Source organism: Manis javanica, chromosome 9 (assembly GCF_040802235.1).
Source record: "Manis javanica isolate MJ-LG chromosome 9, MJ_LKY, whole genome shotgun sequence".
NCBI classification, from domain to species: Eukaryota; Metazoa; Chordata; class Mammalia; order Pholidota; family Manidae; genus Manis; species Manis javanica.
In genome coordinates, this window is record NC_133164.1 from 2,033,235 (window position 1) to 2,059,080 (window position 25,846).

At 41.9% G+C, this 25,846-nt stretch overlaps 1 protein-coding gene across 3 annotated transcripts in view; it reads left to right on the top strand.

Moving 5' to 3' along the window:
- ANKRD10 (ankyrin repeat domain 10) overlaps positions 1–25,360 on the top strand; it is a 32,839-nt gene extending 7,479 nt beyond the window's left edge. For all 3 annotated transcript variants that reach the window (XM_017666052.3, XM_073212352.1, XM_017666219.3), the window contains exons 3-6: positions 2,438–2,529; positions 12,914–13,146; positions 20,829–20,924; positions 23,800–25,360. In XM_017666052.3, coding sequence (XP_017521541.1) covers positions 2,438–2,529; positions 12,914–13,146; positions 20,829–20,924; positions 23,800–24,272 — 894 coding nt within the window. In that variant the 3' untranslated portion in view covers positions 24,273–25,360. The remainder of the gene's footprint in view (positions 1–2,437; positions 2,530–12,913; positions 13,147–20,828; positions 20,925–23,799) is intronic.
- The last annotated feature ends 486 nt before the right edge of the window (positions 25,361–25,846 follow it).

Sequence of the window (25,846 nt, forward strand, 5' to 3'; positions counted from 1 at the left end):
CCCAGGTCCTCCTGCGTGTGCGAGGGTGTCGCCTGGGGTCAGTGATCAGCGTTGAGTGTCCTGGCTCGCTCCTGAAGGGGCTCTGTTGCCCCATAGGCCACACTCAGGTCTGAATCTCAGCGTCATCTTGCTCTGCCATGACGGCCCTGCGGTCATGACAGCCCTCTTGGTCAGCTCCCCAGCTCGCTGGTGACTCATCTTGAGTAGACAGCCTCAGTTCTCTCATAGCTATAAAACCAGATCCAGGTTTTTCCTTAATTTTTTTTTTGTTTGTGTGCATGTTGTTTTTTGAACCTAGTGTTAGGAAGAAATGCTATGCTGTTCATTTTAACCCATCTTCTAGTCTTCATCTTTTGGCATGTTCATTACTAAGTGTTCTAAGTTCATTTTCCTTAAGTTTCATGCTTTCTTGCTGCCTCTGAAATTGGTGGAAGGGGTTGCCAAAGGTCAGACACGCTGTTTAGAGGCCCCAGGGGCTGAGTGTTCTCAGGGAGGAAGTGAAGTTAGTTTTCGGGTGATTTATTTTTGGTAGGTCTCTGGTGACTAGCCAGGCAGTGACTAGCCAGGGGTGTTGCTTTTTGTAAGTATCTGTAAGCCATCTCTTTTAAACACCTACTCTTCTCGAATTATGTTGGCATTTGGGGTTGCCTTTAGTTTGTAAGTAGTTGAAAAATAATATTTTCTTTAATAAAATTCAGGGGTACTTGCCCATCTTGAGATTTCTGACCCCTCTCCCACTTTGCTTTATCACTCGGTTTGCCAACAGCAGCTCTGTAGCCGTATTGCAGGCCCTTTGATGTGTCTGGCGTGAGGGGTCTTAGGTGGCTCCCTGCTTTCTCTGGGCTGTGGTTTTCTTCAAATAGAGTTTGCTCTGCCCTTCCCGGCTTAAAGGTGTTCCCTTATTCAATCCAGAACTGATCCAGAACGGCTGGATGGGTCACTTGCTTTCCTTGTCACTGGTCCACCATCTTGAAGTAGTAGAACAAGACTTGCTTTTTCTTTCGTGTTTCAAAGGTAGCTTTAAGAACGCTTTTTTCTTGAGCAGTTTGTGGGAGCAAAACCTCATCTAAATCTGCTTGGCTTTTTCTGGTAGTATTTGTAATTTTTTGTTTTTTGTTCTTAGTATGTACCTCCTTTCCCTCCCCATCTCTTTGGGGCAGGTTTATGCTTTTCAAAAATTCTAAATTCACTGGATAGTTCCCTAGACAGCCACATGGTTTTCTGTGTTTCTTTTCTGAAAAATGGGCTTATTCTGTTTAGAACTTTTTATCACCTACTAGTTTACTTAAAAATCTACATCCTTTTCCCTCCACAGAGCCCCTTGTATCTTTCATTTTCCTGTAACATAATCAACCTCTCTTATCTCTGGCTTCCACCTCAGTGTCTCCCGTCGGGAGTGCCCTGGTGAAGATGCTCAGACCCTCACTGAACTGGTGAGCTGCTGGCTCCTCAGGGCCCCGTACTGTGGGCACTGCCCGGCCCTGTTTACGGCTCCATCCCTTAATCAGTGTAGTCCCCTCCCCCTCCGGCTTCCAGGGATCAAGTGTGGTTGATTCAGGAACTGTCCCTGCTTAGCCCGTTGGGATTTCTCAGGCAGAAAGTCCGAAACCAATTTTTCTGGCAGAATGGTTTCTTCTCTTGACTGCTGTATCTTTCTTTATCTCTTAGTTACCTGAGAGCCTGTAAATAAAATGGGATTTCAGATCTTTCACCACCACACAGTGTCTCTCTCGCCTTTCCTCAGGCATCGCCCTGAGTCCGCTCGCCGCCCCTGCCCCTCCAGCTTTGTCTTCTGCAGCACTGACCGGCGCTGATGCAGCTCTTCTACGAGTCCTCGAGCACACTCGGCCACCATGTACAGCCTGAGCTTGGGTACTGTGCTTGCAGGGTTTGATCCTCACGCTCTCCTTCCCATCTTTTCCTGACACTTTAACCTCGACCATCTTGTCTAAAGCACAGTCATTGTTCAAGTTTAAGATAGAAAATCCATGGGCCGACACTGATGTTTTGAGTCAGGCTGGCCTTGGGGTTGAATGTGGGTACACTAGACCAGACATTCGATTTTATGTGCTGTTTTTGGCCTTGGTTGCTTTTTCTTCCTTGTCAGAGAATAATTATTTTGGGTTTTGTATACAACGCATTAGTGCTCAGATCCAGCATAAAATGGTTTCTAAACCACCGTCTAAAGTATATACTGTTAGTGCTGGGGACGCCCCACCATTTATTTATTCTTGACTCAGGAACTCGGAACACACCCCTTCCCTGGTCTGCTTTTACTTTCTTTCCATGTCTGCATTTCTGTGTGTTCTGCTTCAAACTTGGCTTGCCTTAGTGCTGATTTCAGAGGTGAAGGTGCTGCGTGGTCTGTGGTAATTACTTTACTTGAAAATGTGAAAGTCTTGTGGAATCTCATATTTGTGTGCATTTGCCGTTTCAGGACTGTGAGGGCGAGACCCCCATTCACAAGGCGGCTCGCTCTGGGAGCCTGGACTGCATCGGTGCCCTGGTGGCCAATGGGGCTCATGTCCAGTAAGTGCCTTTGCTTATTGTTCCCAGCCAAAGATGGTAGTCAAAGGGTGTTGTGTTCAGAGACAGTATGTAGAGCAAGCAAAAGTCCTGAACTTTGTTTTTGTATTAGTAATACAATATTTCATTTTTGATCAGTTGGGATTAGTGAGCAAATCTGTTTTGCCGGTTCAGAGGGGGCTTCATAGCAGCCTCAAAATTCTTGCCATGAGAGAGCATATTGGGATGGAAAGAGCAGTCAGCTAATTAAATTTGAATCCCTGCATCATTGACTTGGCCGTTAAGTATGTCACTGTGGACAAATCTTCACACGTTTCTTTGCCAAGTTGTAATTTTGAAATGAGGGCCTTGGATCGGATTAGAATATCTCTCCAGGCCTCACTGGCTCAGAAATTTTTGTTGATAATTACTGGCTTCTCTGAAGTTTTGATTGTCCCATCTTCTAGCAGATGTGAGAACATCCAGTCTTAAAGTCTATTATGACTTTTAATGATTTTATAACTTCTTGTAAAATGGAACTGTTTCATTAATCAAACTTCTCTGGGCTTTGGTATTGATGGCATTATTTTAGGATATCTTTATTTTAGCCCAGTTTACATCAACTAGTTTATTTGTAGTTTGATAGAACAATCTTAATGTTTAAATATATTTAAAAATGTGAACTTATATGCAAATCATTAGCTAGCCATGGCATTATACATTTATTTTAGGTATTAAATTCATTTGTATTAACTTTCTCTTAGAGATTTATATTATGAAAATTTTTCTTCTGCAGTTCACAGCATTAACAAAATGGATGCAGTTTTCACCCTTAAATGTGGAGTGTAAGCTATAGAGCTGTAATAACCAAAATAACTACGATAATACCAGCTTTTTTGTTTTACCTTGAGTGTCTTGGATATTTCATAAAAATTACAAACCACTTCTAATTGGAAATGTGAAAATTTAGACTTTGGGAGAAATAAAATACAAAAGACTAAGTTAATTTAACCCTTTGGTTTCCACTTTATTGTTTTGACTCTGTATTATAATAAATATTGAAAATAGGTCCTGGATCGCCAAACCATGTAGGCTAACTCAAGTCCTCACACCTGGGCCGCCATCAGGCCCTCGGTGTCTCAGCTTCTGTTTCATCAGGTGTTCCTATGAAGGTTGGTCATCACTTGGCTTCGGGTATTATAAGTATGACCTGTGCTAAATAACTGCTGCTCTGCAAGGATCCTGAGACTTCATGTGTAGTTTTATAACATAAGGTAATGGAGAAAGAATTGGTAATATGAATACATATTGTACAATATTAAACACATTGAGATGATTCTCAGTGGGTCGCTTTAAAGCAAAACTACACATGTAGTTTTCCTAACTATTTAGATTAAAAGCTTAGATCTTTAATTTTAATAACAGAAGCTTTGATTATAAAATACAGAGTCATAAAATAATTGATTAAATTGCCTAATTGTCATTTACTGAATAATGAATAATTAGAAGTTGATCTTTTTAATTACGTATTTTCCTAAACAATACTCTTAATTGGTCCTGAACATTTTATCACTAAGATGTTAGTTTTATTAATTTTAATGGATAGCTTAATGGTTTGAACCAGTACATATCTATCACTTTGAACTTTTTTTACTAGGTGTCTTTTATTTACCATTCTGTCCTTGGTTACAGGACCCTCGAGTGTCTCTTTTCCACCAAGTGTGACAGCATGGCCTCGAGTGCCAGTCTGTTTTCCTCTCAGTATAAGAGCCACTCCCTCGAGAACCCTGCATTATGGTGATTCCCCTTGACTGAACTTTCACATATTTTTTAGAATAAATACTTAGTTTAAGCCACCTAGCCAAAAGCAATTCTTAATTATAAGTCTTTGGCCTGGAGATAGAGCACAAGTAATCATTATTTATTGCTATTGTATATATGGTTATTTTATTTTAATATCTAAACTGTCCGTTTTGCCAGTAAGCTAAACTGTAGATTGCTTTTTGAAACCTGTTCTGTGCATTTTTATAATTTAACACCTTTTGTCTACCAGCAAACAATTTAATTCTCCAAATTATGGTACTTAGATCTATTTTACTTGTCTTTAATGCTGCTTATATGGTAAAGTGCAGTCCTAGGAAGTAAAATGCCTTTTTTAAAAAAAAAAAATCAAGGATTACAGAATTACTTTAAAGTTACTTATGTCTCCTCCAGGTCAGAATGGGCCAGATTATTCTTTGTTGTTACATGCTGTAATATGTAGGAGATGAATACCAGTTTTTCCTTTTCCTGTGAATAGATACAAAGCTGTCTCATATCAGTATTTTATCACACGTGGTGGTAATAAATAATTTTGCTGTTAATTCCTACTGCTTTTTATATATCTGCTACATAAAGTGGCCAAAATCTTAAGTTGCTGCTGTTTTGGTCACTGGGTAGATAATTGTGAGGGCACACATATCATGTGTCTATGGTAACATAGCTTACTCGTCAACGTAGGCCGCATCTGTAAGATACGCATGTCAGCCGCTGTGCACCGTATTACATTTTCTAGTCCCACACGTGAGTATGTTGATGGAGTTTCTTTTTCTTATTTGACATCTTGAGTTTTGGTGCCAAGTTTTCTTTCTTGTGAGGTTTTGTTTCTAGTTTATCTGGTAATCGTTTGCCACTGTTGACATCTAAAAATTGAGATACACAAGATCCATTGCCAGTTCCGTGACCAAACTAAATGTTTGTGCACCTTGAATGACCTGAAACCTCTACAGGCGTGTCTCCTTTTCATTTTTTCTCAGGTGTGGGGCCCCCACGAGGAAGTTGTCACCCTCATTTGCTTCTATGGCAGTTCAGCTTCTCACTGCACCCGGGGTTTGCCACTCGCTTCCCACTTAGATTTGGATTAGAAGAAGGACATACCAATAGGAAAGGTGTCGCCCTGTTTTTCTTTTGAATAATCAAATAAGTAACAGTATGAGATTAAATTTTAATGTGATTTCAGAAAAAGACTTGCAAACTTGCTCTCTGCTGATCATTAAGCCCTTTTCCTGCCAACATTAAAGTGTAGGTTTGGAACCTTGTATTATCTTTTATTTACTTATAGTATTTGGCTGTTTCATCCTTATTTCCTTGAGATGTGATGTGGAAAATGTTTCCCTATCAGCCAGATAGTAAAATAGCTTTTTTTATACCTCTAAGTAGAAATAAAGGGATTATCAGGATTTAAAGTGAAACTGGAAGTACTCGCATCTCAGGGAAATGTGCTTGTCCATTTTAATACCATGGTATACAGGTGTTAGTGCTTAATTAGGTTGTGACAGCCTCCTGGCCATCTTTGGGACAGCATTCCTGATGAAGCCGTTAATTCTATGGCAACCAGATCTTCAAATGGGCTATGTGTATTTTCACGTAATTATCTGGATCCCCAAGAGAGGGAACTCACTATGATCCTCAGGGCACTGGAGACGTGTCTATAGCTCATGTCAGTAAGGATTCTCTAGAAAACTTTTTGTGCCTGATTTAGAAAACAGGCACAGGTAAGCTATGAAACAAACGTCGAAAATGTGGTCTTAATAGACCTTTTTTTTAATGTTGCAAGTAATTGCCGAACTTTCAGAAATTCTTGATTGAAATGGGGTTGGCTTAGTTTGGTTCTAATTGGTGGTCATATTTATGGCCTATGCATTAGAACCCTGTCTGGAAGCAAGATTTTCTGAGGTAAATACATGTGATGACTGTTGAATATTAGTGCCTGCAATTTGTTTGCAACTCTTGGCCCTTGGCAAATGTAACCCAGATTTACTTTATTAGCCATTTGATCATGTTTGAAATTTGCAGTTTCTTTTCATTTGTTCACTTATTTGCCCTTCAGAATAATAGTCCAATTATGAAACTTACTGGAATCATAGTGGAGTTAGTAGTTTCTTGTTTTGGATTCTTTGCAGTGCATCACCCTCACTGCCCAGTGCCACCTCCTTTACCCAGTTGGCACTGTGGCAGACGCTCATCCTGTTGTCTCTTGGCCCTTTTCCCTTTGCTCACAGTGTTACAGGAAGAGTGGGGAAATGGCTTCCTGGGGTAGGTGTATAAAGTTCTGCCTGCCACACAGGTGGTGGACTGATAATCTAGAATTACTGACAAATTTAGTTTAGAAGTTTGATTATTTTTCATGATATTATGCTTGAATAGTACATATATATATGTTTTGCTAATTATTTAACCACTGCTTTTATAAATAGTGCTTTCAAATAAAGCCAGTGATTTCTAAATCCAAATATCTTTTTCCTTTGCTAAATTACAGTGGGAGCATGTTAAATCTTTTATCAAACTCTTTGAGTGACGCTCTTACATTAATGTATACAAACATAAAACTGTCCTCTGTTGCTGAACTTGAAATGAAAACTTGGCACCAAATTTATTCATATAAAGGCTTTAAAAAATAGTTTCTTCCTGTTATGTGAACAATATATTTAAGAAAGTCTTCATTTTTTAAGAGTTTGGATACCAAAGGGTTAAAAATATACCTTTTTCTTTTACTGAAGAAATTTGAAAGGTTTGCTAATGTTTTGTCTGTACAAATGGACATTTAGTAATGTTTATCTTTTTTTTTTTTTTTTTAATGATTCCATGTATTTGCCTATTTCCATCTAGGAATAGTTACTAATGTATTTGAGATACAGCATACCAAATTTTAAAGTAACCAGAATCGTGAGTTAATGGTTTTTAGTCCATACTGTTAAACTTTGTGTTGAAATATTGACATTTAAATTGGCTTTATGCTACAGATTACTAGAGGTAATTGAAAAGGCAGTGTTTTAGAGCAAGAGCTCTTGGTTAAGGTGGTCACATGACAATGGTTGACAAAGGTTTACGCTCAATAAATGTGCTTCTGCACCTCATATATGTATATGTGTTTTTAATCCAAATGTTGCCTGCAAATATGTGATCCCTTATTATTTCAGTTACCTGTTTTATGAACCATTGCCCGTTTTAAATCACACAGAAGATTCTGAATCTGTAAAAACTACACATGTCAATGTTTTACAGCTACGTAATTCGAATTGACTTGATTTTTTCAAGTAATCCTAGAAAGGGGGAGCATTCCATATAGAAACTGCTGAAACTGCCACAGGTGCTTCTCCGAAACCCTTACAGCTGTGGCATTGAATGTTCAGTATGGCTTCCTGTCTCCACACGAGGCATACTGTTGAGGTATTTGTTGCGGTGATTGGTTTTAATGCTAATCTAGGAATTCAGATATAGATTCTTTAGATTTGCATGCTTTGCTCACCCTAATTTATATCTACCTTTTTATTTGTAAACTAACAATAGTTAAGTTGAGATCAGAATTTTAACAGCTATATTATATATAAAAATTGTGGTTATCTTTTATTGTCACATGGCATTAACAAAAAGAAAACATCCTAAAGGTGATGTGACAACTCCGTTTCTAAAAATTACATTTGTTATTTCATGATCCGTGGTTTTTCAAATTAAAAACAAACCTTGTTAGAATGGCTTCTCTATGTTTGATGTTGTGACACTGTCAGTGGAAATGGAGGGTCAGCTGGCAGCTGAGTGGAGGCGTTTGTAAAGTGCTTTGGCGAGACAATCTTAGCTATAGTAAATTTTAATGTTCTATTCAGAATTTTATTACAGAAAGTACAGTATATGTGCATTTATGTTTTAACTTTGGTAAAGTTTTCTAAAAAATACCCATTTGATTTATGTTGCCAGTTAATCAGTAGAACAAAAAATTCTTAATAAAGATTATTCCATGTTTTCCCATGTTTTCATATTCCGATTTTCAAACACTAGGAACTACTGGGAGAAGATGCCTACGCAAAGGTCGCTTTTCATAGCCTTGGGGATGGTTACAGGAGCTAGAATCTGCAGTTGTGAGCACAGTCACCGGAGCTTTCATGGTGACATGTAACAAATGGGTCCCACCAGCCAGAAGTCTGATCATGCCAACTTCTTTTTAAAGAAAATCCATTTTAAAGGTGCAGCAAATTAGACCCATTTTGAACATCAAGTTAACTGATGTCTAATTTTAAAATCTCTGCCCATTTTCAAAGATTTTTCAAATGGATATCAGAGAGCACCAGAGAGGGTGACCTAGAGCTTTAGAAGGACCGCACAGCACGTCCACGGGGGATCTCGGCTGCAGAATCGGACGAGGTGAAGTTGAGATCAGGCGTGGTCCACTCTGCCCACGTGCATCGCACTGGAGAGGCTAAATCAGAAGTGTGTGTTTTTAAGGACTTAGTCTAAAAATAATGTGTACGCTTTCATTCCTCCCCAACTTTTATGCCAAATAGTTTTTGAGAGTATTTTGAACGATTTGCTCCAGATACTTTAAATTTCCCTTTGGATTAGCGTCTAGAGACTGCAGTTGAGCTAGCTTCTGTCCCAGCACCTGCCCTGGGGTTAGTGCAGTATGGCCGCCTCATGCAGCGAGCGCCCGCGGAGGAAGGGCAGACGGACGCTTGGTGTTGGGAAGGTACTGCAATGGAACGAAGTGCCACATTCGAGTGTGAGGTCAGCATAGAACCTGTAAATCTCAAGTCCCATTCACAGGCGAGCCCCACTAAATTGTAGGAATGGAGAATGGGTTAGGGCTAATACCTGCTTTCATACATTAATGGTACATTTTAAACAGGATTACTGTTTCAAACTCTAAAAACATCAAAATTGAAGTATGCTTAACAATTAGGAAAGCATATGTGAAAAAAGAGTTTAAAGACCTGAGCCTCTTTAGTTAAAAATTGAAGTGTTTTGAGAACTATACCATTTAATTATTACATATGGGGAATTCAGGCCTATAAAGACAGCTTTCACTGTATTCATATTAAGCACATGGCCTAATTCAATTGTAAGACACCTGGAACTTATAACAAAAAACACTCAAATGGAATAATGATTATATTATTCCTGCATGTTTTGTTAAGATCTTACTTTACATTCTTCTGAAGTTTGGGTATTTTTCCTGATATTTGACATTTTGTGACTTAACAGACTGGCAGCTTTATTTTATAAAGTTTTGCTTGTTTGAATAGTATGTAAAATTACTAAAAAGACATTTCTCAGGAACTCATGGACAACACACCCTTTATTAAACGTAGAGGACCAGTTACCTGTGTCACTTACTGGTTAAATGTTATTCAGCAGATCCAGCTCACAGCTGTTCTGTATGGCCAATAAACTAAGAATGTTTTTCACCTTTTTAGGTAAAATCAAAAGAAGAATATTTCATGACACGTAAAATTACATGAAATTTGAATTTTCGTGTCTGTGAATAAAGGTTGACCAAAACATAGCCACACTGTATTGTTTACATATTTTCTAAGGCTGCTTTCAGACCTTGACGAGCAGTGAGTGTGACTGGGACTGTGGCCTATAAAGCCTGTGACACTTCTTAGCCTGGCCCTTTATGAAGAAAGTGCCTCTCCCTGGGATTCCTTGATCCCAGACAGTCCTTTCCCACCAATTTCTGTAACATGCGCTCCATGATTGAGCAGCCACTTGGAAGTTTTTAAATGGAAGCAGAACAGAATCAGGGAATTAGACATTTGGCAGGTAGAGAATGGAGGCGTGAAAGTAGTCAAGTGGGAGGAGTCGGGAAGAACATTTGGAGGCGAGAGAGGAATGGTTGGTTCTGCTGTGTACCTGCGTCAGGTGTTGACAGATCCTTTCGCTTGAGAGGAACATAAACATCATTACATCAACTCTACGTTGAATCTATTCATCCCTTAGTAACACGATAGGTCAGAGTGAGTTGGGATCATGATAGCTCCCCGCAAGCAGAGGAAGGTGTGCTCCGTCCCTGTTTCCGGTGCTGCTGTAGGGGTGGCATCAGTCCCTGTCGCCCAGTCAGTCCTTCCACTGTCATGTGTCCCAGGTTCTGGGGTCTGTCCATACTTTCCTGGAATGCTTTGCTCTCCCTTTGGAATCACCAGCTTGCGGTCCCCCAGAGCCAGGTGAGGAAGCGGCAGAAGCATTTCACCTGCGAGCGTTCTCACGGCTCGGTCCACGCACGGGGTGCCGGGCCTCAGCTGCCTGTCGCGCTTCTCTGGAGCTTTGAGGGCGCCTCGTGCTGCCTGGGAGTGTGGCTGTGAGTTGAGTTGTGAACAGGTGCTGGGAGACTTGGGCAGCGAGGAAGGGCCCCAGGAGACCTTGCCGTGTCATCCTCGGTCCAGGCAGACGCTTCAGCACTTAGTCTCCACAGTCTCCAGATACCGGCACAAGTTTGTTGCTCATTTTTCTTTAAGGTTATATTTCCTTGGAAGGACAGTGGACTTACTCTAACCCAAATTCAGTCCAGTGTCCACTTTCTGAGTGGAGAGTAAAGGGGTTGCGTGTGTTTTGGGTGTTCTTCTTTTCAATGACTGAATGCTCCTTAAGCATCTCAATTTTCCTCAAACTGGCACCTATGATGGTAAATGATATGTTAAAAATCTGTGCTGTTCTTTTTTATTCCCGCATCTACTAAGTCGTAATCTTTACTGTCAATTTGTCCTAATTGTAAGCAGCAGCTTCTCATTTCTGTACGCTTTGATTTTGGAGAGCAAGTCCATACTTCATATATATGATCATTTTATGAATCTTATTTTCTGGGTCTTCATCTTTTCAGATTTTGAAGAATTAGGGTTTTTCTGTTTTGTTTATGCTTTTCGCATGGCAACTTTTCTGTTCACATTCTTGATAGAGTAGACCTTTTGGACCAACTTGGCTTGTGATACCTTCTGAAAGTGAAGTACACCATTAAAAAATACCCTGCTGTCCACTTACTTGAATATTACCTCTCAATAACATGTTACTCAACACCAGTGTGTGATCATTTTGTTTATGTATAATTAATGTAATTCACTCTGCCCGAACTTCTGGTTTTTCCTTTCCTTAATTCATATATTAATTTAAAATAGTATGAAATTCTAGAGTAACATCTATCAGAATTCACAGCCATAAAGTCAAAAATGCCAATTTTGGTCCCAATAGCATGGCACACAAGTACATTATATATTTAAGAAAATAGTTGTATTCTCAAGTCTTGTGTCTTTTATAAAATCTCAAATTGAGTTTGGGCTTTCCCTTTTCCTTAAAACATAAAATACATTTCTTGTACCTGCTTTAAAAAGTGGAGGTGCATTTAATGATTGTCCAAAACAATAGGTTTTTCATTTTTGAGATTGGAGCTCTATGAGTCTATACATGACTTATTGTTGTCTTTGAGATTGTTCCTGGTTCTGTCAGTTCTCACTCTGACATGTGTTTCGCATTCAGCCGAAGAAACCAGAGTCGGCAGCTCTGTACTGGTTTCAGGGGCCCTGTGAGGCCCGTAGTGATCCAAGTGTGGCTGCGCCTGAAGCGGAGCCCACAGAGTCAGTAGGCAGCTGTCTTTACTGTGTAGTGCTTACCCTGTTTCGGGTTATCAACCTGCATCTAACAACTTGTTTTGCTTTTTTACAGATTCATTTCCCAGAGCAAGGGTATCTTCTTGTCTTCCAGGGGAACTTCAACATGGAGTTGCTTTGTTCCCTAAGTTCTCATTGTTTCCTAATTCAGATTTACAGCTGGTTCTTACATACTGATCTCATTCACATCTTTCACTTTGTTCTTTCCCCGTGTCCTGCTTGAATCTGACTCTTAGCTGGTATGGAAGGCATCTGACCTTTCCGTGTCCGTGTCACTAGTGTGAGGTGATGCTGGTCCCTCTCAGCGGCAGAACTCAGCCCAGGGGGGGGTGCTCCTAGGACAGTATCAGAAGGCTTTTCACAGGAGACAGCCCCTCATGCTCTAGACTCCAGAGTGTGATCTCCTGCTTGTTTTCCTAAACAAGGCCAGAAAGAACAGAAAACACAAAAAACTCAGCTTTCCAGATCTCCAGTCTGGTGATAAATTATTTCAATGTCAGGACATCCTTCTAGCTTCCACTTTCAGTGTCACGTTAGCGTAAATCTGGCTTGTTGGTAAGCTTTCTAGGAAGCCGACTGTCAGAATGCCATGGACAATTTCAGTACGTGTTTGTTTGCTATGATTTTACTCAAGCTAAAGGAGTGGGTTGTTAAAGCTAAGTGCAGATAAGACAATTCAGTTTCAGGTTAAGTCTGAAGTCAGCTTAAATTTAGGTTCTTCAGACTAATGTAAAAATGATTTGGAGAAGTAAAATAGGAAGATGCCTTTTAAAAAATTTATATTGATTTTTAAATTACTATCTCCCAAATCTTGCCTAGTAATCAAATGTGCATAAGAGAGAAATCAGTTACATAGCTAGGGTGTGTGCTCTGTAATGAGGGCTTGCTGTGAGTGAGCACTTTCATGACTAAACCGGCAGATAGACAGTCAGCTCGGCAGGAACGGAGCCCAGGTGAAAATGCTAATGGGTGTAATTCAGTGTTTTTGTGTCATACAGCCTGAGAAATGCCAGTGGCCTGACGGCAGCAGACATTGCTCAAACCCAGGGTTTCCAAGAATGTACCCAGTTTCTGTTGAGCCTCCAGAATTGTCATCTGAACAGTTTCTATAATAATGGCACCTTGAATGGAGGCCATCAGAATATATTTCCTAATATTAGTGTGGGAACAAATCGCAAGAGATGCTTGGAAGATTCGGAGCCCTTTGGAGTAAAGAAAGCCAGAACCGAAGGTGAGACCTCGGGGTGGGAAGGAGTGCCCTGTGTCGTTTCTTTGCTGTGTCTGCTTTTCCGTGGCTGGGTGCCTTCGGGAGGAGGCCCTTGCTTGAGGGGGTGCTGCAGCGTAGGCTTCTGGTGCCAGGACGGTGGTGGCTCTTCCCAAGTTGCCACTTTGAAGATGGGCTGTTTAACAGAGGGAAAGCCATAGAGGCCAGTGTTGACAGCTCAAGTGTAAATGGGTATAGAACTTGCTGCACCTCCAGGTTTTACTATCATGAATTAGGAAATTTTTCTTGTTTGTTGTACCTGCTTGAAAATATGACTATTAAAGAAATCTGCCACTGCCTGATTTTTTTGTTGCCTGCGAATGTTACTGAGCTTAAGTACAATTGTTGGTCTGGTAGCAAAATGTTTCCCATCTGGGAACGTGGGTGTGTGCCATGCCACGCTCACTGTGATTCGGCCTCGGCCTGTCTCCGTGCGCCGTGGCGTGGTGTGTGTGTCACTGCAACGTCTGGCTCAGCGTGATGCTGAGGACTGAGGCCTCCAAGGTAAGTTATTTTAGTCTTAAGTGTTCTGCCTATTTTGCTTTAGTCAGTTCTTGAAGTTTGCAAATAAACATACTTACTCTAGGCTGAAAAATCTCCCTTCTAGGGAAAAAAGAAACCAAAACATGTATCTGTATATGAAATACCTTAGAAGAGAAATGAATAGCTTGGCAGCAATATCTAACCAACTTAGGCAGAAAGGGGGGTTTAGAGAAGACAGTGGGAAGGAATCACATTGAGATTCTGAACTCGGGTAAGGTTTGCTGAGGACAAATACAGAGATGTGCCTTTTGGTTAAAAAAATCCGTATCTCATATGAATGGCTAGAGGGTCTGACTTTAAATTTGATGTGGGCCAGTGTTATCCTTTCTCTGATCCTGTGCTTCTTAACATATCCCAACAATAACTTCTACAAAGTTCATAAAACTATCACCTGCTTCACAACTTTGAAACTCCTGTTCACTACAAAAACTTGTGAGGATGTGACCTTTTTGTGGAAATGAATGTATAGACAAATGTAATTAATTCATAACTTCTGTAAATTATGGGCCTAATAATTTCTAGAAAGACCCTATAGTAACCGTAAGCGTAACATGGAGGTAGGTCTAAACTTCAAAAGCAGTATTTTTTTTACTGGTGAAGTGTCCATTCAGCATTGTCGTTGATTTGTGCCATGTTCCAACTTACTGTAAAAGCCCTGTAAGAGCATCCATTTAAAAATTTTTTTAATGCCTGGTTAATATCTTGGGGTGATAAATGTTAACCTGCCTCATGTCCTCTTGCAAGAATTGTTTCTGTGTCCATGTCCATGTGTTAGTTTGTAGGATAAGTCTTAAGTTTTGTTTAGTATTATAAACAGGATGTCACTTAACATTTTAATGAAGACCCAGGAATGTACCTGCGGAGCCTTTAAAACTAGTCCCTTAAGGTTTTACGGTCAGTTGAATTGGCCTCTGTTCATTGTTTATCCTGAAAAGCTTTCTAAGAATTCCTGTAACTTGAGCATAAGGTTCCTAAACTTTGTCACTATACATATTTGCAGAGTCATGCAGATGTTCAGCGTGTCTTTGTTTTCCCCGCCTTCTCCGGGCAAGCGTTCGTTTTGGTTGGCCAGGCTTTGAGAGTCTCATTTTGCTCTCATGGAACTCATGAGACTCCCCAGCAGCTTTCCGGAAATGCCGCTTCCTCCGCCGCCTCCTGAGGAATCCCAGGCAGAGAACGTGGTCGGGGCCCAGTGTGTGTCTAGCTCATAGGTGGTAACTAAGCAAACTGGGGAGCTCCGTGCACCTCAAGTGGCCATGTGCTGTCCCCGTCACCAGAGAAGCCTCGGCTGGACGCCAGGTGCACCGCCTCGCAGCCGCTCTTCCAGAGCACGGCCACCTGGTGCGCCACCGAAATGATGAGCGTCCTCGGCTCCCGCCTCCAGCCCTTGAGGGGCGGGGCTTCTGCGGCCTGGCCCACGTGTCGCTCGGCGGTGTTTGTGCCAGTAAATCCTGTCGGGCCCTCCCCGTCTTGCCGCTTTTTTTTGACCTTACATAGTCGCGTGAGTGCAGTGTTAAGGCAGTAATTCTCAATTATGAAAACAAGGGGTTTTTTTTTCCCCAAACGGAATTTTCCAGATGAAGTTGTTGCCTTCAGTAGCTATATAGTCAAATCTGTTGGACTTTTTTTTTTTTTTTTTTTTTTTTTCCCCCAGTATGCAGGTTCAAGCTGTGTGGCTTTAGGTTGTTTTCATTTAGTTTGTGGCCATCTTGGTTTGTTTTGCTATTTAAGTGTGTGAGCTTAAAGTTTTTGCTTTTTCTGAATTACTTATTTTGTAGATAAAATTTGGGTCTTATGCCAGAGTAAAGAGGTTTTTCTTTTACCCCTCATGGAACATACCCATGATAAAATAATACTTGGAATAATTTCATGTGCATTTTAGAAGACTTTAAAATCTTTTTTTTTTTTTAATGGTGGCTGGAATAACGTCTCGGCTGTACAGATGCATATTTTGGACCTTATTCGTAGAACTTAGTCCATTTTGTTTTCCTTTAATTTAAGAATGACACATTGATGTCTTTAGTGTAGGATTTATATTCATAAAAGCAATTCAGGAGTTTTTCTGGCTAAGCCAGCTCTTCAATGGGTCCTCTAAAATTCACTCACGTTTTTAACCTTGGAACCATGAGTCCAAAAGTTACCAACTCCACTCCACAGAAGGTCGCTCTCTCTTGCTTTCAGTAAGCTGTTTTCAAATCTGTTAAGGTAACTGGTGTTACTTTCTCTCAGGGATTATTTAATGTAGAACTTAAAGGAATAATAATGCCCTGGCCTTTCTGTGTTGCTTGAATGTAAACTATCCTTTGGAAGCAAGTTGTAGTGTGAAAATTCACTGTAATCAGAAGACAGCCGTGATAAATGTGGGCACAAACTCAAGGTGAAGTAAAATCCAGTTGTTTGGTTAATTTGATGAAAACTATTTTGGAGTAGTATTTTCCCCAACATGTAATTTTGCTCATTTAGGATGGTACAATGACACATCAGTATATAAAGGGGTTCGGTGGGGTTTTTCCCCATTTATCAACCATTTGCTCAAGACAGTGACAGGTGAACTGTAGCTCAGCCGCTCTGTAAAAACCAGGTTGGTTAGCATTCCTAGTTATGTCTTCAGGAATAGCGCTCAATACAATTATTCATGCATGTAGGCCTTGAAAACCTACCGAATTACCCCTGCTGCTGGTTAGGAAGGAGTGCCAGCCCCATGCAGGAGAGAACACTTGATCTTATTTTTGATTGTTCAGGATGCAGCTCCGGAGTGTTGGGTGGGGGAAGGGGCGGTGTGAGACCCAGACTGACCTGCTGTGTTGTTGGTCATCAGGAGCCCACTGCCCCCAGATGAGGCCCAGGTGATGCCAGGTCTCAGGTGTTCCATTGATAACGATTTTAATCAGATAGGTATGTTTATCTTAGACTCATACGTCATGTGTATTTAATATAAAAACACCTTACAGGAAACATGACTCAGTTTAAAATGAGCAGTGAGAAGTTTCTCAGCATACTTTTCCCAGAATGAATTTAAAGAATATCCACTTCCTTTTCTAAATTGTGTTAACCAAGCTTAAACTGGGGGGAAAGGTGAATGGAGGTATTCAATGACGTGTTAGTTTATTACTCAGAACACAAGATTGACCAAAGTGAGAGAATGCACCTAATTCTGTTCAGATAGTTTTTTTTGTCTTAATCCTAAATACATAGCACCTTAGTCTGACCCTTCAGGACTGTGCGGTTTCTGGGATTTCCACTTTTTCTGTTGTCTTGGGTTCAAAACTCAGTATGTATGTGTCTGTCTCAGCCCACTGTAGTTGCTGTGACAGGAATGAACCGCCTAGGGCCTGGCATGTGATCTGCAGAACACTTACCATGTTTTAACAAGACCTCAAGAAGTCCTCAAGTGTCTGCAGATGTTGCTGCTCTGCCCTTAGATGCCCTCTGGTCTGCTGCAGTGAGTGATGTGGCAGAGTCAGTCTTAGGAGATGTCACGTAGTAGAACTCATTTTAGTCCTGGTTGCTGTTTTGATTTTAACAGGACCTTTCTATAAAAGGAGCATTTTGATAAGTTGTGCTGTATAGTAGAAGAAGTGAATAAATTTTAAGAACTGGAAAACCACCAAGAAAACATTTACTTGATGGCACCTTTAATGGGCAACTGTCGGCTTCCCCACTGAGTTCCCAGTTCAGTAGGAAGACCACAGTGTGATGGGTCCTGGGACTTGCTAGCCACTGCCCCGTAAAGGTTGGGGGTCAGCATCTGGGACTCCCATGCTGGCACCTTACAGAGACAGAGGAAGGGATGCTATCATGACTTCATTTCACTTAAATCCATCATGGAACTCCTGGGTGATACTTGCACATTAGACTATGTTCTGTATGGGGCGTGTCTGGGGGGCTAATGCTTCAGCTGGAGCACTTACATCTTAAGTATGTGACCATGTAGATTGGTTTTAGCCTACTAAGGAATTCCCCGTTTAAAAGTAAGCCTGATATATTTTCATATGTGCTTGCTTGGCAGTTAAAGTATGGTCTCGTGTCCGTGTGCATGTCAGTGTGAGTTGAGTACCAGTTGCACGTACGGGTGCGTCTTCCCAGCCTGACAGCCAGTCGGAAAGCAGCTTGAGGGCGGAGTTTCTGTGGTGCAGCAGAGCACGTACGGCTTTTAAAAGCTAAAGACCTTTCCCATGTTTAAAGACTGCTTGGTCTTAAAATAGTTTATGTGTAGTTTTAGAATCTGGCTGAAAGCTGGCTTTAGGATTTCTTACTCAACTCCTGAATTGAGATGGAATTAGAAATTCAGGCTTCGTGTTTCTGGGCTGTGGTCACGCCTGGCCATGACACCACCTGTGGAAGGAAGTTGTAAGCGTTTATTCTGAGCCAATCCTAAGTGGCTTTCTTCTCATAAATACATGTATGAGAATCTTCTCAACGAATACCTGGCTTTGGCAAGTAAAAGGTAAGGACACTTTACAAAATGCTCCATAATACTTCCTTTTAACGGTGGAAGTCGATGGGAAGAGCAAATGCTTGTTTTCTAAAACAAAGTCAAAACTGGTAACTTTGGAAGACATCCTGAAATGTCTGCAGGCTGCCTTTCTCGGGTGCAGCGTGAAGTATTCAAGTGCTTCTGTTGGTCGTGATGCATAGGTGTGGGAGAAAGGTCTAATCCAATCCGATGTTCAATTTCGAAGAGAACTATTAACTTCGTGGTTTGTAAAGTACAGCTTTAAAACATTAATAATTACAATTTTAATGACTCCCATCTGGTTTAAAGCACTTTCTGCTTATGGGTTCTAGAAATAAGACCGTATGAAATAGAATTATCCAAAGTTCTGGAGCAGCTAAGATTTCAGCCAAGGGGCTAATAATCTTTCAGAGAGTTTATGGCAACAATTCCATGAAGGTTGCGTTTGTCAAAGATAATTAAATTCCTGGTTCTCTGCATTAGCATATGCTTCCCACGTTGAGAAGCTTTGGCAGGCAAGCATTTGGTCGGTACCGTTTCTGTCCTTTGTTGATTGAAATTCGTTAACATAAGACATGCTAAACGGGACCACTTCGGGTGCAGCCCCTAGTAAACTGCTAGGTGTCTATGGGGTTCGTTTTTGCCTTAGAACCGAGTGCCCAGCAGCCTACGTGCCATTGGGCGTCCCCGAGCCCTTCGCCCCCGCCTGCGCCGCCCTCTAGCGGCAGTAGGCAGCCCTGTCCGCTGTGCGTCGGGGGCGGCGCCGGGAATCGCGCTTCGGCTTCTGCTGCTGGGGACTCCGGCCAGAGTGGGTTCCGCTCGGTAAGGCCCTGCTTCACGCAGCTTTTTCTTGACCTCTATCGAGGTTTTTTCCTTTAACCTGTTCGGAGAGATCTGAAAGGACACAGCCTAAGATCCGAAGAACACTGGCCCCGGAACTCCAACGCAGAACCCCATGCTAGGAGTATGGATGCTTAGCTCTGCTGTACCCCAGGGGAGCCCTATTTTCTTTTCTACAAAGACTGCTTTTGCCACAATTGCCTGCACCGGTTCCCCTCCAACGGCCTGAGTGGTTCATGAGGCTTTGGAGGAGGGAAGGAATGCATCCTGACCCCATGTCTGCTGTTCCCACCTGCACAACGCCTGGCTCAGAGCTCCCTGAATCAAGATTAGATTTTGTCAAACGTTCCTAGAACGTGCCTCCCCAGCCTCCCACCGCCTTTTTAAAAATGCCTGTTTACCCCTGGTTTCTAGAAAATGCCTTGTTTCAAAGTGAAGGTAGAACCTTGCCCGTCCCTGATGGGGGGGGGAGGGGCCTGTGGGGGCGTAAGCAAAGCATTTGAGTACAAAGACTAAAGTCCACAGCTTAATGCTGGGTTTTAAGGATCTCGGTGGTAGAATGCTTTTTTGGCTTCACACCTGTGCAGACTTCTGTTTTTACCAACTGCAGAAAGCGCTTTCTATTTCTGTCATAGTAATCCTTCAGAATTTGTTTCTGATTTGAATCAAATCAGACTGAATTATTAAGATTTGAATCTTAATTTCCATTAAGATTGTAGTCGATAATCTTTGGTTTCAACAGTTTGGGGAATAATCTAGAACTGGTGTTCATTCCTATGTTGGAAATGACTTGTGCCTCTAAAATTAGAAGTAATTAAAGCCACAAAGTTCAAGTCTCTGTTATTAAATGTATTTGAAAGATATATTTAGCATTAGAAGCTGTTACTTGTTTATATCCTTTGACCCAGAAATAATTCTATTCATCTGCTAAAGAACCAGAAACTTTGGGTCACTGTTTAGCCTTAAAGATTCTTTGAACTTGGTTGATGGGATGCATTCGTGTCGTGGTAATGGAATAAAAGCAAGGCATAAACGTGCTTTTATTTTTGTAACGACATGCTTAATAAGACTAGAAAAGTCATACATCAGAAATCCGTACAGGCCCCTTCTAGAAAGCAGATTCCTAGAGTTTGCAGGGAGAAATTTTCTGCACAGTGTATGTGATACTTGTGATTAAATGCACATTACTTTTCTCTAACTGAATGATAATATAAGAAATGTACATATATAGCTTCAGCTCCAAATATCTTAGAGCGAAGACTCTTAAATGTTTTTTTTATTTCCAGTGTTGTATCTTGCTGAACAGGGTCTGTGCCCACCAGGACATTACTGACAGGCCTGTTTTGAGTCTTGGCTTTTATTTTCTGTTATTGAGAGTAGTGAGTTTATTTAAATTCGACTATTATATTAATGGTTTTTGTTGTTATTCAAGAGTTATCTTAGCATTTCTTTGTGAAAAACAACTGAAGGGATATTTTCAGGCATAGAATATGCTGAATTTACAAATGTGTTTAGAAATGCCTCTGGGTTGCATGACTCCTCTTGTCCAGGTAACAGCCTTAAGTGAGAATTCATGCCATCACGTAAATCTAGAACAGGTTTCTGAAATTCCATGACTTTTAATTGAAACTGTATACCCCAGGAAGTATTTCTATTGTGGAAAAGTCAGTTTCTCCAGTATTGTTAGTAGGTGATTAAATTATTGAACGGTTTGGACCATTCTGTGCCTTCACGAAAAGATGAGAAGCATTTGTCTCAAAGCCATCTTGTATGTACAGGGAATCTAAAACTGCCTTCATTTCCCATGCAGCTCACAGCTCGGGTTGCTGTGTGTCCCTAGCGAACGGCGAGGCTGAAGACGATGCTGACAGAATGCTCGTGGACAGAGAGTTTGCGGCTGTAACAGGTGGGAGTGGACAGTTTCCTGTTAGCTGCAGCGACAGCCCAATGGTCGAAGACACCAAACAGCAGGAGGGTGGTTCTGCTGGACCAAAAGAAATAGAGATATATACTGTTTCAGCAATGCAGACCCCATGTCGTTGCAAGAATCAGTATGCATATTATTTCTAACAAGTTGCTCTCAAATGATTTTTGCACTTGGTTGTCCAGCGTTTTAAAAAAATGTCACGCTATAATTTGCCTATCTCGGGCAAGTTTATAGGTGTAAGAACCAGTGGTTTTGGTGCGTTCTGTAGATGTGAAAAATCTAAGTGTAATCTTCCCACTGATTGGAAGCTTTTGCTGATGGTACCTTGTTTAATTTTAGTGAGGTTTTCTCATGTGACTTGGGTGAAGATACTGGCCGAACATGTGTTGGTAGTAACTTCCAAGCGGTAGCCCTGAGAACTAGTAAATGTGGTTTGACTCACGGTCAGTCATGCCAGCGTGGGATCACCGGGGACACGCAGTTGCTCTGGTCTCTGCAGCATTTCCTCTAAGTGTGGTAACATGCTAAACACCGTGTCTCACAAAACACGTCTTCTATGCTAACATTTTTAGGATAGTAAACAAGTTGATAAGTCATTTTCAATTTTTAAAAGGCAAAAAAAGCCTCAGTTTCTCTTAGCATGTAGAATATGTAAAGATTTAGCCGTTTAGTTGGTGCTTTTTTTCCTACTGTTCCTCTATTTTGATGGCTGTTCTCTTAACTTGTTAATATATTTAGAAACATCCTGGTTTTTAAAAAGTTTAATTATTATGTCTTTATGCTAAATTCTTCACTGGGGATAAAAGATCACATATTTGGTTTTCTAGATGTATATGACAAATTCATTTCTATTCCCTAAAAGGAAAGGAAAATGTGTACATCTCTAGGAGCTGCCAAGTTGTGGGTGGGGTCACCTTAGTCACCTTTTTGTCAAATAATCAAGTGAAATGGGTAGATTTTCCAGGGGAAATTCTCACTGAATAATAACATTTAAAGACCTTGACTAAAGATAAATAATGAAACTCAAAGTCAGCTTTCTTTTAAAAATGGCATTGCTTCATGCTTTTTAAAGGCTGACGTAATCACTCTTTAATCTTCAAACATTAATTCCCCGGGTTTTCAGGTCAAATTTAATACCAATCTTGAACATAACATTGAAAAGGCTGGCCGATGTCTCAAGCCCTGTGACCAGCGCCGAGAAGCATCCCGTAGTTTCCGCCCTTTCCGTCGTGCCCCTGTGTGACTGAGCGAACAGCTTACTGCATCGCGGGAGATGGCTCGCAGCAGAAGGGCAGATGGGTGAGGGAAAGTGTGGCCCTAAAGGGCAGCTCAGAGCCGAGTAAGGGACAGCTCTGTGGAGGCCCGCGCACGGGCTGCGCTGCGGGCCGGCAGCTGCCCTAGTCACCCAGGGGGTGCTACTGGGAAGCCCACCAACTCGGTGTGTGAGGCACCATTTATTCACCTCTGCAGGCCCTCCACCTGAAAATAGGATTTCTGACTTTAACAACAGACAAACAACATACCAGTCACTTGTTGTAATAGCTGTCATGGTTGCCATCATGCGAGTTTTGGCACTCGGAAAAAGTTGTTTGTTTGATTTTTGGGGAAAAAAAAGTTTTACCTGGGAATAACTATTTTACTTCATGTTTAGTTCTTAACACTTGTTCTCTAGCCTTGAGTTTTAACTCAATAGAAAAGCTGTCATTTAATTTGAGAAAAAAATCCTTTATCCTCTGAAGAATTTATAGCAGCTATTAAACTACAATTGTCACTTAAATTGAGAGAAAATGGGTGATTAATGGAATGTTTAGAAGATGTTTTTGTTCTTGAACAGATCATGAATTTTTGTCAGCAGGAAGGATTCAGGACACACAGAAACCTGTGTCCTAGTGCGGACTGATGTGTTAGGTGGGGAGCTGGTAAGTGGGAGGGCTGGGGCCTCACACACAGATGTGCAGAATTGGGTCCCCAGCCTAGCGACTCTGGGCACAGCTCTCCTGCATTTGGTGTCATGCTTTGCTTCAGTAGCACAGAACATCGAGATTAAATTTAATATGACCAAGCAGGACATAGTTTCAAATCATTCTTTATACTGTTCTGTGAATTCCTGTGAGCATGAATGTTAATTGTTCAGTTTCATCTTACAGAGAAGTAAGTACCTTGTAAGCACCTGTTCCCGTGTGCTCAAGTGTCACGTGATTGAGTTTCCCCCATAAGACATCCTCCTCCTAATGGGTGTCTGTATGTGTAGATCAAACCATCAGCCCTTTTCCACCACCAGTGGTTTTTAAAGTTGAAGCCTTGGACGCCACAGTCGTTTTCACTGCAGAACTCAGAAGAAGCCCGAGGACTGTGCTGTCGGCGCGCACAGCGTGCGCCCCAAGCTGCCTGACCTCCCCTGCCTCCCCCACCGCTTTCTTTTTCCCTTTGAGAGCTGGGAAAGTTTTCTGTCACTTCAACTCTTTGTGGAAAACTTTACATTTAGTGTTGATGTAGTTTTTCAGGGGTGATTTTAGAAACTGCTCTCTGAAAGTAATCCTCAGATGAGAACAGCTTTTTGACAGTTTCTCAGCACTGTTGGCGTTTTTCATGCACTAAATTTGTCAGCTAAAGGTTTTATTTGGCTCCCCACTGCTATTGAAATTCATGAATGCTTCCTGTCTTTCCAGGCAAATGCTACTTTTTGTGTGTGTTTTATTTTTAAATCTGTGTATGCATAGTTTCACTTTGGAAAAGGAACTGGTTTGTTTAAAAGGAAAAGCAGGAAGTTAAATAATTGTAGCCGCAATGAAGCGTCTTATATTTTCTCCCGTCTGGTTCTGAATTTTGGTGACAGGTGTATTTCTTAATGCAGATATGAAAAACAGTAGCTCCGTATCGAACACATTGACAAATGGATGTGTCGGCAGTGGACATTTGGACTTCCCCTCCATGACACAGCTCAATGGGATGGAAAGCAGGAATGACCAGTGCTTAAGAGGATCTAATGGAGTTAGTGTGTTAGGCCCAGGACAGCCGTTTCCGAGTAGCCAGGCTTCCCCCAGTGCGGATGGGCCCGCGGTGCCAGGAAAGGCGGCGAGCGCCGGCTCTGAGATGTGCGGCTCGCTGCACCTCAATGGGAGCCCAAGTAGCTGCATAGCCAGTAGGCCTTCCTGGGTGGAAGACGCGGGGGAGAATTTGCACTATGGACATTACCACGGCTTCGGGGACACTGCCGAGAGCATCCCTGAGCTTAACAGTGTGCTAGAGCATTCCAGGTCTGTGACGGTGCAGGAGCGGTACGACACGGCCGTGCTGGGCACCATGCACCTTTACCACGGCTCCTAAGGCCGGGCGGCCCGGCGCTGTCTGCGCGCAGCACCCCTCCCCAGGAACCAGCCCAGAATATTCGCGTAGCACCAGCTTGAAGGAGAGCCGAGGCCCGAGCCCTTGTTCGCCGCTCAGGCTTTGGGAGGACGTGAGCGTTGGACGCGGTCCTCGCGAGTCCTGGGCGCGCCGCAGGCGTACGGAGCGCGCGGGAGCCTCTTGCGGGGTGCGCTTGTGGGATTCGGCCCTTTTGCTGCCGGTCTCAGTGTTTTCTCTTGAATATCGTCACCCATAAATTGCCATTTTTCCTTCTGTCAATTAAATTATTTCTGATGAACAGATCAGAGGCAGTAAACGAGTTGCCCGGTAAAAACTCTGCACGCAGGCGTAATTTTGAAAAGATGGCTTTTAGAATTCATGTCAGGACAGCCATTTCCTATGCAAGGTGCAGCCTTACAGAGGTTTCCCGCAGTGATTCGTATGAAGCAAAGGGTGCTGGTCTTTTCCAAAGTTTCCTTACCGAAACTTTGCAGCCTGCGTGGGCGGGTCTAGCTTGTAGACACACACACTGTGCGGGGGCGTGAATGTCGGCCCTTCTCCGCTCGCTGCCCTGGTCTCGCTGAGGACGCGCAGCCCGGGACCGACTGCTGATTTACTGGGGTTTTATGCCACATGTACTACTTTGTCTCTAGAATTTTTACCACAGGTAGTTTCCTTTATATGTAGTGGAAGTTACTATTTGTAGGAACTGTCACATCAAACTATTTAACTGACTATTTTGACATATTTTCTTTTCTCCTTGTTTTTGTTTTTTGAGGTTTTCTGCTTTAACATATGTACCACTATGTATATCCTGTCAACTGAGAGAATTTTGTATCTCCCTGAATAAGACTGCATTAAGTTTATGATTTTATAGAAATTAGCTTTTGTTTAGGCAACTAGTGGTTACACTGTGCAAATATTGTAATGAATTTTTACTTTTCTGATTTTTGTAATAAAAATTGGTGAACACAGAAAATGTCAAATGAACAAACCGATGTCTAAGAGTGTTACTAACATTTTGTTTTTAAACTGTCCTTTACAAATCGAATAAAAAACTCTCACCTCCCTCTTGTCACTAGGGAGGGCTTCCTTCCTGAGGCGTGGGGGGATGAGGGGCCGAGGGGGCCGAGGGGGCCGGGCTGCCGAGGCGGAAGGGAGAGGGCGTCTGAGATCTGACTCTGCTCATCTGACTCTCGCCACGCGGTGTTCTTGCCGCTGTGATGTGTTCACGCGCCCCGCCTCGAGGGGCGCTGTCTTATCTCTCCGGGGGCAGAGAGTATAAACTGCTGTCAGCCTACGGTGTTGTCCCTGTGTGCTTATTGTCATAAAAGATAACAAACATAATCTCCTACTAAACATCTTAGAGCCAGCAAATATTAATGAACATGAACCTTTTAAAAATATAGATTGTAGTTGGTACAGGGCAACCAAAGAGTCACTCCAGCATGCCCACCTGAACACTTGTCACTCTCTGCCTGTTGTAAAACTTCACAGGCCAGCATGGGAGAGCCTGAGGCTTCCGATGGGAACAAAAATCACCGTAGGCTGAGTGC